The sequence below is a fragment of the Amphibalanus amphitrite genome, unplaced genomic scaffold (assembly GCF_019059575.1).
Source record: "Amphibalanus amphitrite isolate SeventyFive unplaced genomic scaffold, NRLGWU_Aamphi_draft 000938F_arrow, whole genome shotgun sequence".
NCBI lineage: Eukaryota > Metazoa > Arthropoda > Thecostraca > Balanomorpha > Balanidae > Amphibalanus > Amphibalanus amphitrite.
Window position 1 is genome coordinate 41,240 of NW_024882432.1, and position 13,729 is coordinate 54,968.

General features: G+C 46.4%; 2 protein-coding genes across 3 annotated transcripts in view; one reads left to right on the top strand and one right to left on the bottom strand.

Annotated features, from left to right (window-relative positions):
* LOC122368307 (unconventional myosin-XV-like) overlaps window positions 1-13,729 on the top strand; it is a 101,851-nt gene that overhangs the window by 35,476 nt on the left and 52,646 nt on the right. Inside the window, exons 39-48 of the mRNA XM_043342115.1 lie at window positions 252-387; window positions 676-823; window positions 1,308-1,443; window positions 7,988-8,118; window positions 8,553-8,707; window positions 9,224-9,399; window positions 9,779-9,907; window positions 10,324-10,452; window positions 10,864-10,979; window positions 11,358-11,502. Of these exons, the coding sequence (XP_043198050.1) occupies window positions 252-387; window positions 676-823; window positions 1,308-1,443; window positions 7,988-8,118; window positions 8,553-8,707; window positions 9,224-9,399; window positions 9,779-9,907; window positions 10,324-10,452; window positions 10,864-10,979; window positions 11,358-11,502 (1,401 nt within the window). The remainder of the gene's footprint in view (window positions 1-251; window positions 388-675; window positions 824-1,307; window positions 1,444-7,987; window positions 8,119-8,552; window positions 8,708-9,223; window positions 9,400-9,778; window positions 9,908-10,323; window positions 10,453-10,863; window positions 10,980-11,357; window positions 11,503-13,729) is intronic.
* On the bottom strand, window positions 3,878-7,272 carry LOC122368308 (pancreatic triacylglycerol lipase-like). Of its 2 annotated transcripts, none has more exons than XM_043342117.1 (4): window positions 6,214-7,272; window positions 5,395-5,796; window positions 4,869-4,998; window positions 3,878-4,387 (listed from the first exon to the last, which is right to left on the bottom strand). In XM_043342117.1, exons 1-4 carry the CDS (start codon window positions 6,966-6,968, stop codon window positions 4,271-4,273), a joined length of 1,404 nt encoding a protein of 467 aa, XP_043198052.1. In that variant the 5' UTR covers window positions 6,969-7,272; the 3' UTR covers window positions 3,878-4,270. The 2 variants fall into 2 exon arrangements, with proteins under 2 accessions (XP_043198052.1, XP_043198051.1); XM_043342116.1 differs by having other exon boundaries at window positions 4,848-4,998; window positions 6,214-7,016.

The window sequence follows — 13,729 nt, forward strand, 5'->3', positions numbered from 1 at the left end:
TTCTGCACGGAATGCTCTGCACACTGGCTGCGAATGAGTAGCTATAGGTATTCAACTTGCTTTTCTGTCTATTTTCTGTTTTCATTTGAACTTTAAATCTGCAAAGTTACGGATTGCGGACGCATGCAAGCATTTCTGGTCCATAAAAAAACATTTCCCCCTTTTTCCTCTGCAGTATGCCACTACGGCTTATGCATTTCTTAGATAAATATTGCATTTCTTAGCACTGATGTCTCTCATGTTTCTGACAGTCGGGCAGCCGCCCAGCCACCGATACGAGTTTCGAGGGAGTTGAGTGGGACGAGTTTGAGATGGAGACCTCGGACGCCGCCCGGGCGCCCTCGACGCCTGAAAATCTCAATAAGTCACGCGAATCGGCCAAGTCAGGTATGTATGTAGATTGTAGATGGGAATGAACGAGGTAATCGTCAATGCTTTGTAATTTTGATAACTATTTGGGGAAGGCAAGGACTTAAATAAGTTTTTTTATTTGATTTTCAGCATGTGTTTTTATTCCGATATCGTTTTGATTTCGATTGATGCTATGATTTTTTTCTTTGTTTCTCATTTCTGCCAATTATTGTCTTGTTCTCAGAAGGCCGCTTAGCGAGGTAGAACTGATTTGGCACAATCATATTTTACATGAAGTCTAAGCAATAAGTTGGATTTTTTCAGTTGACCGCGAGCTGAACAAGCAGCCAAAAGAAAAGTCTGAGGCTGCTGTGAAACTTTCCTCGTCGGCTCCTAACTCAATTAGCAAACTGAAGATATCGTCGGCACTCAAAATGAAACTGGAAGCCGTCACATCCAAACACACCGAACGGTAAGCTCAACAGACGCATTAGAGACGAACTTCTTACACAACTTGTCAATACAAAAGATAGTCACTACCGTAAAAAGAACTACCAAAGGAAAATAGAGGCTTGCAAATGTCATGCAGGACCTGTCAAAGTGCATACTTATGCAAAACGAATTGAGGAATAAAGAGGAGAATGGTAAATGGCGAGCCAATCATACGGCTTAGTGAAAACAGACAGGCGAGATTGTCAAACTTATAAATATTTACTTCATTGTTATTATTGCAATTATATACCGATGAATCTATAAGATGACGACCAAAGCTGCAAAACAAAAGTTTTCATTTTAGTGTATCACTATCGTCAGGTGTTTTATTTTTAAATTGAGTTTCTCTGAGTGATTTCCGCCCCGGCGGCTGGCGACTCTCCGTCGATACCTGCCACTCCCTCATTTCATAACACCGCCACCACCTTATCAATAACACCTGTTCCGCCGTGCCCGGTTCCCAGGACTAACGGTAGCACCGACTCCAAGGACACGCCCGATGGAGGGCGCCAGAAGGTGGTGCCCAAGAAGCTGGACATGTCCAGAAGGCTACTGCTTCAGCAGCAGCTTGGATCAGCGCAGCCAGCTGAGAAGGTGACGGTGGGTGTTCTTGTCTGTGTATACTGAGACTCCGTGTCTTAGACTGTTGTCTAAGACTCTGTGTATGCGTGACTCATGATTCTCGCATTTGATGGCAATTCCGTTCTTAACCCGCGCACCGACGGGGGTCTGCGCCAACTTAGTACCGACGGGGGGGGGGGGCGGATGACCGCCCCCCCCCCCTGAGATCTCGAGAACGAAGCAAGATAGCGACAAGCGGTAAACGGCATCGGATACGCACGGACAAGGTCTACAATTTTTACTAAGGTCATTTTCAGGTCAGGTCAAAGATGACGTCACAGGGGTCGAAAAAGTCAAAATGGCGGCGCTAGATATGGAGAGGGTTTTTCTCGAATAACTTTCGAAGTAGTCAAGATAGGAACAAACTAAGGGCATCATCGTGATCCTCTCGTCAATCCGCATCGAATGATATATATGTTGACCTCGAAAGGTCAAGGTCAAAGGTTGACCTCAGGTCACGTGACCTCGAGGTCATCATGTATATCATTCGATGCGTCTTGACGAGCTGAACACAATGAGACCATCCGCGCGGCTGTATCTTGTTCCTGTAAGGAGTTATTGGCAAAAAACCTTTGGTGACCTTTGATGACGTCACATGACCTTACAGCTGCCCAACAGCAAAACAGACCTCAAGGTAGTGAAGGTTGATCGTATGTGAAGTCATGTATGGTATATGGGGCCATTCCGACCCGTTTTAGTGGTAAAAACAGGGAGTCGATTTTTCCCCCATTGACTTATAATGGGGAGGTCGCGAAATTGACCTGACCTTAGGTCACCGACATCAAAATTCCGAGATATAAAAATGGTAGCCACTAATGACCTAATAACATCCTGCGACTTTCAAAGGCCTCCGACATCTACTGTAGCTCTGGCACGGTGACAAAGTTGCAAAAAAGTGACTTGAGGTTGGGTCATTCAAAGTGACCTGGTGACCTGACCTTAAAAGTTAGGAGGTTCAAACTTGCACACCATGTGTAAAATTGATGAGAGAATAGTCATACCAAATTTCGCGGCGCTACGCGCCGCGGTTTTCCCGCTATCCGCGAAAAACCTCAGGGGGGGGGGGGCGGATATCCGCCCCCCCCCGTCGGTGCGCGGGTAAATGATTTAAATCCGTTGAGGTTATAGCCCTTGATTCCGATACAATCAAGGACGATAACTAAAATATGCAATCGTTCTCATCTGACATGGCAGAGCTGCCACCGTCATTGCGTTAGAGAAACGTTGGTTATGGCATAGATAACATGTTATCTATGGCCCTGGTTATGACGGCGTTAGGCATTAATGAGACAAATCAGACGTTCACCAGTTTTTAATTAAACGAGGCTGATGTGCTTAACCCTCGCCCGTAAACGGCGATCTGCCACCTTCGCCCATGCAGGGGGGGGGGGGGTTGGTGCGACCCCCCCCTTGGCGTTTGAAAACGGAGCGTCGTAGAGCTTAGCGGAAAAGACCATCGGATTGCTCTCGCCGAGATCTCGCGATTGGTGGTATATTTTTTGGTCCTAGGTCAACATTTGACCTACTTTTGACCGGTCAACGGTCAAATTTTCGGAAAAATAGATTTTTTTTTACTTTCCGCGGCGATTGCGGCAAAACGGTGGGAGATATCGACTTGAAACCTTCACTATCGTGTTCCTTGATCAATTCTCTATCGTTTGGTATGTATTTCGTTTCCCTAGCTCTAAAAATGGCGCGTTGGGAACGCCGGAAGTCGGCAAGGTCACAGTCGGCGGCAGAAATTCGAAAAATCAAAATTTAAATTTTTGAAATCTGATTGTATTTTTGGATTTGGGAGGTCCATTTGCTCCCTATAGAAGCTAATATTGCTGCATATTCCCATTGAGGTGACAAGAATTAGCAAAATAGTGGTTCGGGCGCTTTTCAAAAATAGTACCGGACGCTGTTCCTCTTGTGACGTCATAGCTCCGTGACCTGACCTGACCCGGTCAAGTTTCTTATACCATATGATAGCCAATACTTGCCTCAACATGCATGGGAAGTTTCATCACGATCCATCAACCGATGTCCGTACCACCGGCAGGAAACCTCGGGCGTTGGCACTCAGTTTGTGAAAATCCGGCCGGAGGCTGTTCCCTTTGTGACGTCATAACTCCGTGACCTGACATGACCCGGTCAAATTTTTTTATCAAAAGATGCGCAAGGTTTGCCCCATAAGGTACCCAAAATTTGGCGGCGCTGCGCGCCGCCGTTTTTGCACTATTTCCGAAAAACCTCAGGGGGGGGGTTGCACCAACCCCCCCCTACATGGGCGAGGGTTAATGTGTGAGGAAGTGGACAACTCGCTTTTAAAACACGGCTATTCCCTACTGACATCACATTCGACAGCATTCCTGAAAACCTGTTACCGTAGAAAGTAGCAGCACTTCTAACAACCACAAAAACACTCGACAAAATTTAGGCATTATCTCGTATTTAAAGCATATAACATAAGTTCCCCATGCGTCTCCCGCTCATATAGTGCTCCTACACCGATCTTTTTCCGGCGGCGCTTGTTCTGGAGCCCGCTGAGGAGCCCGTCGAGCTAGGAAGGCTAGAGGACCCCGTCAAGCTGTCCAGAAGGGATGTTTAGAAGACTCCGTGAAGCAGTGTAGAAGGGATGTTTAGAAGACCCAGTCGAGCTGTTTAGAAGGCCCTGTCGAGCTGTCTAGAAGACCCTGTCGAACTGTCAAGCTGTCTAGAAGACCCGTCGAACTTTCTAGAAGACCCCGTCTAGCCGTCTTGAAGACCTGTCGAGCTGTCTAGAAGACCCTGTCGAGCCGTTTAGAAGACTCCGTCTTGCCGTTTAGAAGGGCGGCACCACGACGGTCTTTGGCACACCAGTCTCCAGGACGGTGGATCCGATCCAGTAGGTCCTCAGTTGCATGTCACCGTCTGAGACGGACACCTCGATGTTGTTCAGCTGAGGACATGGGCAGGAGACGTGGGTCAGTCAGATGCTGGCAAGTGGCAGATACACTACGGTGATAAATTTGTTTGTTTGCAAACAGCTATGGTGGCATAATGAAGTGCGGAATGCAAATTCGTAGCTATGATGGCAGAGATAGCGGTTGTGGTCAATGGTAAAGGCCGATAGCTACGTTGATAGAGTTCTGCGAAGGCTAATTTACTGGTAGATAGCTATTTTGGCCTGAATTTCATTCATCCACAGTTGAAAATATTTTTGTTTGGATACACGAATGTAATTGGTTTGTAGCAGCTCAAGATGTTCTGCTTGGTCAGTAATGTTTTGTTCTGTTAGTGCCACACTGCGCTGTCAGTAATATAATGCACTGTCAGTACTGTATGCACTGTCAGTAATGTACTGCACTGTCAATACTGCAGTATCAGTAATGCACTGAGATTACGCTGCGGTGTGGTACCTGCAGCGAGGAGGTGCTCACTTCCAGCGAGGTGCTGTAGTGGTGGAAAATGGTCGATGACGCCCTCGTGTAGGTTAGCTCCACCAGCAGGTCACCAGAGCCGGGATCAGAGCCGGAGAAACTATCGTGGAACACGTCCGACTTGGCGATCCTGCGCAGACGAGAACGTTTAAAACAAAACGGCGACATGATTGGGTACGGTTATGTCTGTTAGGTTATCACACTGGATTCGTAGCCATCGCTGACACTGTTAAAAATAAGCTGTTAAGCGATCAAGTAGTAAGTTATACGCTCATGTTGGGCTCGCCACTTTAAAATTGTCGTCCGGCGTCTTTCTTAAATTTATAAAGTAAAGTTCAAAGAAATAATTACGGCTGCGCGAGCAGTTAAAGCAAAATGTATCAGAATGTGGTTCAATGTAACATTTGACTTTCAGTGACGTGTTTAATCCTCTTGGCAGATCTCAGTTCCCTTTGACCTTTACAAATAACACCATTCCAAATATTATTCCACTCAACCATTCCACCATTCCCCCTTTCCAACTCACGGTCCGTCCTGCAGTGTGAACGTCTGCGCCTCGGGTCCCAGCACCTTCGCCGTTAGTTTGCCCTCCGTGCTCTCCTGTCCATACCCGATCACAACCTCCAAGCTCATAAATGCCTCACAGTAGGGCGAAGACGGCTCCGTGAATAGATAGAAAGAGCCCGAATTTGCCGTGTGTCGGTCAGCGTGGAAACCCATGTTGCGACATTCTCCGCTGTGGCATCGGGAGGGGCAGGTTCCGGAGACGAGGGCGTCCCAGGAGGAGCAAGGCACGGCGAGGAAGCCACAGGATGAGCTGATGGACTCGGTGAAGAAGGCGGTGGAGCGGAAGTGGCTGCAGGCGGCTGACAACCACTCGGAGCGGCTGATCTTGAGGGTGCGCAGGCCAGACAAGTGGCGGATGTAGCTGTGGAAGAAAGGGGAGACGATAAATGTTGTACCAGCCAGGGACGACAGACTTAGTATGCCCAAAGGTGGAGGGAGTCTTGACATGCTGAATGCAGATACTCATTCGACGTTGTTGCTTTTGACTTCTGATATCTTATGCGTCAATCACTTTCGCACGATGAATGATAATCATTTTTTATCCCTGCACCTAGAGATAGAAGAGATCATAATCAAACAACCCTTACGGTAGGCCTTGGCACGGTTCAACTGTTGACCACTTACACCCTCAGTTTAACAGTATGTCTACACATTTCATGGTTCAGCACTTACTGCCAAAGGATGCTATCCCTACGGTAATTTTGGACCCCCGACCCCTTCTTAAATCCTGCACCCTGCGTCTCCCGACCCCCTCCCATGTCCCGAGATCCCCTCTCACCTGTGGATGGTGTCCTCACACCCTGTCTGGTGCACTCCTCCGTTCGGATAGAAGCTCACATGACCGGTGAGAGCCGTGGTTCCCAGACCAAACGCGTCATACCCAGCTGCGTTCGAAAGGATCACGTCCACCAGTTCCGCATCCATGGTATCCAGACGCACCAGAGAGTCCGCATCTTCGAAGTCAAGCGCTGCCGGATCGAGGCCGGTGATGCGGGGGACTCCGCCAAGCCGGTTGGAAATGTAGGCAGCCGCATGAGCGCCAATATCATGCCCGATTAGGTAGAGCTGAGATGGAAGAAGGCCGGTTTGAGCACCCAGCCAGTTGAACATGCGTTCAGCTTCAGCAGCGAGAAGGCGAGAGTTGTCGCGAGCTTTCTCGTAGACGTCGCTTCCAAAGTTCCAGTCAATGCACATTACGTTTGCGTCTTCTTCGGCAAGAAGTGCTTGCATCATTTCCAGAGGCCAAGCTTCGTCACAGCTGTCTGCGAAACCATGGATGAGGACGATCGTTCGCGCCCTGGAGGCATCGAAGTCGGAGTAGCCGAGCATAGCTTCCTTGTCGTACATGATCTCATACTCGTAGTTGGCATTGCGAGTGTAAAGCAGGAAGCGGGTGGCGAGTTCGATGGGTGCTTCTGGTAGACCGCGCCCGGCCCAGACTCCTAGATCGTCAAAGCATCCCAGGTCGTCGTAACATACCTCGTTGGCGTGTGCTGACGCTAGCAGAGCCAAAGCTAGCACGAGCGGAGCCATGGGCGCGCTGTGAGGCGGACGAAGGTAAAGGCAGGAGTGAGAGCGAGGCGGTGCGCCCGGCCGCGCGGCAGTCGGACCAGATAAGAGTCGTACCAAGGGCGCGGGCGCTCATGGCCCCACTGAAGGTTTGATGACGTCAGTTACCTTGTTACTACCTAGAGACTCTGGTTACTTGTTAGTGTCTACATTTTCGACGATTGATAATAGTCATGCGTTCTTTACAAACAACGGATGTGAGATTTTAATTGAGAATTGTTATTGCTCACCAATAATGTTACAGTTGCAGCCAACGGCTATGTTGTGTGGGTGTGTCCCGAATTTTCCGGTCACAGGTTTTGCCGCGTAACATCTGGGTAGTTTCCACGGGAGAATACCACCTGTCTAAGATAAGACCGCCTTCAGACGTCTCAGGGTCCCATGGCCCTGATATTGACGTCGACTTTGACGGACATTTTTATTTAGTTTTTGTCAACACGGATTTACACACGGATTTACTGTCAGAGCACTTGGATACTCATATCTTTTATATTTTGTTTGAATTGACTTATGTAACTTATGTAACTTCAATGCCACCCCATCGAAACGATGCCATAACCTCGATTTTTTTATGGTTGATAGCTGATGTAGAAAGATCCTATCGGATTTTGATCAGCCGATGAACTTTTTCTCACACTTGTCGGCATTTTTATTTTATTTTACGGTGTTAGCTCATCGCTTGAACCGTTTTCCCGTCTGTATATCCACACTGTTCAACTCTTGTCCTGTCGTGTGACCTTTCGTAGTCATCACTGTTTTTATTTTATCCGTTTGAATACCCATTGTCTGTATATCGGGCATCTTACTGATCGAGTTGTTATGTCTTTATGAATGTACGGATGCATGAATACCTATTTACCCATGCGCGTATAAAACTGCATTGGTGGTTACAGATTGATGGTAAACCGACAATTGCTGAATTGTGCGACAGTTTGACTTGTGCGATGGCCATCTAACGTGTGCCGTTTCTTTGTTTCCCTCAGTCGCCTCGGGCTGCCGAAGACCGCTCATCTCGGCCAGGGGTACCGCCTCCGCCGCCACCCATCGGTCCTCTACAGGTCACCATACCACCACACCGGACTGCTTCAGCGGGAGACAGCAGCTCGTCAGAGAGGTCAGTGGGGTCAATTAGGATGTCACAGACCGTGTAGGAGTAGACAAGCATATGTTTTTGTCAGGGTCAGGGCTCTCACAGCTTCTAAGCTTAAACGTATTTTTTTCTGTCTAAATTCTTCGTGTAATGGTACACGACATTTATTTGCAGTTATTTTACAAACCATATGTTTGATTCAATAGTCTCTCGTCAGAAAAGTTTCATACTTGCTGACTTGCTGTTGCTTTTTATCTTTTCTTCTCGCCGTTAGGGAGTTAGAAGAAATTTCTATGGTAAAGATCACACGGTATTGTAGGCATAGCTCGGGCATAATCTGATCTCTTGTACTCGTACAGCATAAATTGGGAATTTTTCTGGCCATCCGTACTCGTGCCCATATCAGATAGGTGCCTAGAAGTTTATAGTCTTTAACATGCTGTTTTTATGTTGTCAAGCTCTCCGGTGATCGCGGACCGCCGCTCGCCGCCGCGGCCGATCCAGCCGATCCGCGGTGACCGCCGTCACCAGAGACCCAGCCGAATCGAGCCAGATCGACGGAGCAACGCATCAGAGACAACGCACGTCACCGAAAAAACGGAAAAATATGAGCGTGAGTGGGGAAAAGTAGAAGAGATCCTATATCATCGGCATCATCATCGGCTTGAGATCATCGGCATGTCCACCTAAAAATGAGTTATTTTCATAGAAAGCTGTTAAATCCGTTTCAATAAGCAGTACATATACTTAGCTGTGCCGGATGAGATAACTAGTATCAGTTCAGCCATGGCTGTGCCTTCCTGTGACCTTTTCTGCTATTGGTTTTAAATGTCCTTACGACCAGCTGTTCAGAGGCGTTACGTAAGCTTCATTTCAGCTCGCAGAGACTCCTAGCTCGTATTGCGTAAAAACGTAACTTCAAGTAACTATAATATATCGAATAATCTACGTACAATCGGTCCACTGCATTTTGTAAGAATAGAAACGTAAGTTAGAATTCGCGTTTGATTTCTGATCCCAGCTAGGGAACATGATTACGAGTCCTCTTTCTTCAAACCATTACTACACTACTCCAGTGTTTGCTTGAGAGTGCGTAGCGATCAATCACACCGTCGTCTTTGCCCCGCAGTGGAGGAATCGGAGGGTTTCCTCCGGCCAGTCGACTCCTACCGCCAGCTGGCCATCAGCAGAGATCTGGAGTCGGTTCGGACCCTGGAGGCGGCCAAAACACGTCTGTTCCCACCCAGTGACGCGCCGTTCGTCACCTACAACCGGGTCAGCTGGAAGCTGGACGTGCGGAAGGAGGTGAGAGCCAGACTTTGACTTGTTGTGTTTTACGAAAAGGCTAGGAGAGAGACATGAGGCTCGTAAATGGCATCCAACAGTCAACACACCATCACTTTTTGTATCTTATTGACAGGAAAAGGCGCCCAATGACGGGCTAAAGTAACACAAATAAAAACGTTGCACTCACAATATCTGACCCACTTCGTCGCTGTTTTTCTTTTCGCTGACGTTTTTAGATCGTTTAAAAATGTTTAGTGGGCCAGCATACCGTTCTTTGTCTAAAATGTTGCAACTAAAATCAAAATTGTCATATCCAATCTCTGCAATAAATCAGCTAAACCTTGCTACCCCCCCCCCCAGCATTGGTAGAATGAATGACTGATGCGCTCTCCCATAGGTGTTCTCGCCTACGGAAGACGTCACCAACGCCACGGCCCTGCACCTGGTGTTCTGTCAGATCGTACAGGATGTCTTCAACCCGGCCTGTATCCGAATCAGTCACGCCGAGAGGGCCGAGGCGAAACAGGTGAGCGATAGAATGGCTAAAAAGGCTACATAGCCTGTCTAGCCTAATGATGTAATGGCTGCAAGGGCTAAATGACTATATAGTTTGGTTACATGGCTTAATTATGTTTTGGGATGAATCTTGGGATGGATGGCTTTAGTCTGATGGCAGGCCAAACTGACGCAGTTTGCTAGTTTTTGTAAAAAGATACTATCTGATAATACAGCTGTTTAACTGTTTAAGTTTTAGTAGGGTAGCGTAGTCGAACTTCAGTCTGACAAATTGATGCGCAGTACGCACGGTAGTAAGTAACTAGGCATTCAAAGTTGCAGCCGTTTCTTACGTATTTTTTTAACTTCTCAGTCACCTTGCTCCTACCCCTCTATGTCATGTTTTTCAATTCGAACATAGCTGATTCTGATCCCTTCGTTCGACAGAAACTGGACGATCTGGGCGTCACCTCTGCCAACATGCAGGCCACCCAGCTGAAGCTGTCGGTGAAGCGGCAGGTCTTGGAGCTGGCCAGGCAGTGGCCAACATACTTCTGCATGCTTTTCCCCGTCTCGGTAAGTAATGTGTTTTGTGGAATATCGAGACGGATATTTCTCGTGAATGTGCCGCTTTATTGTCTACAAAGTCTTGTACCAAATGTGTTGAGTTACAGCTAATGGCAATGCCAATATTGATTCTTTTCTGTAATTAATGGCTTACATTCAAGGCTAATTTGTGTACAAATATTGCAACTGCTTGATTGATGCTTAAATCTTATCAAATATACCACTCAGCATACTATTTGCTTTATTTTGTGCATTGAGTGGCGCATATTGCGTAATAAAGTCATCCTTTCACACGCGTTTTGAAACGTCTTTACGACAACGTGTTTGTAGCCATAGCAGCAAAACGGAAATCCGCACAGTGCTACTGCACTGTCCCCACTTCCAACCATTACTAACTTCTGTCCCCTCTATGACCACCAGGGAGGTCGTAACAACCCTCTGGTCCAGTTCCTGGGAGTTTCTCACTCCGGAGTTCGACTGCTGCGACGGGAGAAGGCGGTACCCAACGACTTCCTCAAGGTCATCGATCACGTCCCGTAAGTATTTAATAAATAAGACATTGCTGGTTGGTTTATGGGCCATGGGGTTCATATGCCGAAAAACTTCATAGGCTATAAATTTACACCGATGTTTTCATGGCTTTTTATTTGATGATCTTTCTTGATTTGTAGAATTCCAAAGTAAATGCTGTGAATGAATGATTTTTCCAGGTCAGTTGTAAAATTGTGATGAATCTCGATTTTTATCGAGACCTATCATGGACTGCGTCCATGAAATCTCATTAGGTGCCATCTTGGTAGCAAAAGTCACCTTTCGAAAAGGTATACGAAAGGTATACCTTTTGACGAATGATCGAATCAGCATGCTTGAAATCACATGATCTCTTACTGACCAGTGATCACCTTTTGTGACAGATTCGACGAGATCGGCTCTGTCACCGAACACCGGGGCTCCTCCGTCCAGCTTGTGCTGAAGAACGGGGCTCGTCAGGCCTTCCACACGTCCAAGGCCAGCACTCTGACCGACATGCTGGAGCGCTTCGTGGCCGAGAGCCAGTCGGTGAGTACCTGAACACAAATTCTGGATGAAGCAGACTCTTCTAGCAATCAGGAAATCGTATGCGAGAACATGTTCAAATACGTTCATCCCGCTTTCAGTCTCTTTCGGCAGTAACGAAAGAGACGTTCGTCGTTCGGCTTTCAGTATCCAGAAAATCTTACTCGTAATAGTCGTACATACATCTGTGGGACCTATTTGATTTTATGATTGCCGAAAAATTATCAGCCTTTATTATCCAAAGGACTGAAATTTGCTGTGCGAATGGAATAATACAAAATGACGGCACAAACGATATGCAAAAGGTCACACAAAGATACGCGGAAATGACTGATGACAGGATAGTAGTTTCCTCTTTCCATTGATCACCAGTTGAATGGAATAGAAAGCGTAGGCGCTTATTACGCAAATGAAGCGTATCTGTCGTGGGTACGGATTTGTCACCTAATTTGCATGGTTGGCGGGACTGCTCGTTCGACTAAGTGGTGGCCTGCAATGGATGGGACATAATTCGGTATTTACTAATTACTTGATCAGTAGAGTCTAGAAATGGATTATGGAATACCAAATATCGAAACCTTTCGCTAAATCCTGCTATATATTGGGACATTTATAAAACGCATTGCAGTAAGTCGCGACGATTTCCCTGCCGCCCCTCTGAAATTATCGAGTCAAATTTTACCTTGCACTGTGTCGTTTGACGAGACATAACTGGTTAGAATTTATAATTGGTGACATAATTATTTCTTCTTTTTTTTGCAAACAGCACACGAGTTACTAGCCAGAAGCATATCCGAGAGTCATTTTTTACATTATCGTTACAAGACTGCACGCAATCTTCTAGACTGAACTTTGGCGTCATTTTTGTCAGCGACACAAAGCTCTCAGAGTTAGAGTGTAGTTTTCTATCAGAAGCCCTTTCTTTTCTCGTCAGTCGTCACTATCAAAAGCCGTATAAATTTCTAAAGTGGATAACTTTCGTTTACATAGGCGGGTAAAAATTTCATTCCATAAAAAGTTTGATGTAGGCGTAAACCGTTAAATTGATCACGGAATGATGTTACCACATATATCACAACGATGTGTTAGTTATGGCTTATTTAATACCTTAGGTTTATTTTTACTTCATTAAATTTAAATACCTCAGGTATTTTATCCGTCCCGTAGCACAGTGTCGGCATCGATTGGTTGTTGATGGGATGGGAGTCGGGGCTCGAATCGCTCCGGAGCTCGATATAAGACTACTGACGGCATTGGTCTGCACTTTGTGGGCGCAACAAACCATTGGAACCCATTGATCGCAACCGGTTGTCAGTGAGTAGAATAGACCGTGTCCGACTAATTGGATACAATGATTTTATAGTTACTCTCCCTCCAACTGGAATTTTCCGATCAGACGGTGGATGAAGGACGCGCAATAAGCACTGCTTACGCCCATGTAGTGCTTGGCGCGAGCTTAACTTCGTCAATGCATCATCAAGAGCAGTCGAAGTGAATTTCTTCAAAATGTCGCGCAAATAAGCAAAACAATCATTACAATAGCGATGTAAAACAAGTGGCAATCACAGATATGCTTTGCGTTCTTCCCTGCATTGCCAGTAGTTGTCTTGCAGGAGCGAAGGCGAATAAGTATATCCTTTTGAGGACATAGCGTTGTCCTGAGATAAAATTAAATTTGTGGTTAAATTTCCTATATATTGGAAAATAGTATTTAAATATGTGAAATATACGTGAAAACCTTTTCAATGTTTTTTATCATGACGCTGCAGCACCCTTAGCTTTGCAAATAATGAATTGATAAGTAAAAGAAGTGTCAAAGTTCGCGAAAGGTGGTATTGAATGACCTCTAGTGACCTGACCTTTGAGGTGCCCTAAACAACGAACAAATTATTTTCCTTTTTACATTTCGAATGTCGATTGTATCGCTGATCGCTACGCGGCCAATGAGCCAACTTAGGTGGAATTGTTGAACGCCACCCTTACACTAGAGCGTGAAAATCCAGGAGCCGCAATGGGGCGCGGTTTTACTGAAAGTCGATGAAGATTTTGTATATTATGCTCATCATAACCCCAAACAGTCGACAGCATAATTGACAGCCATGTAGTTCGCATCGACTTCAACATCCATCCATTTTCCGCCAGCTTTGAAAAACGAATATCTGCCGCACACCCACTCCTCATCACGTACATACACCACGACACACAGGAATGCCTGTATCCCGGTGTCCTA

Coding starts and splice junctions, on each gene's coding strand:
- LOC122368308 (XM_043342116.1), bottom strand. CDS start 6,968: ATGGCTCCGCTCGTGCTAGCTTTGGCTCTGCTAGCGTCAGCACACGCC. Junction 5,797..6,213: donor TGTGAGGACACCATCCACAG/GTGAGAGGGGAT, acceptor TTTCTTCCACAG/CTACATCCGCCACTTGTCTG. Junction 4,999..5,394: donor TTCACACTGCAGGACGGACC/GTGAGTTGGAAA, acceptor TCGTCTGCGCAG/GATCGCCAAGTCGGACGTGT.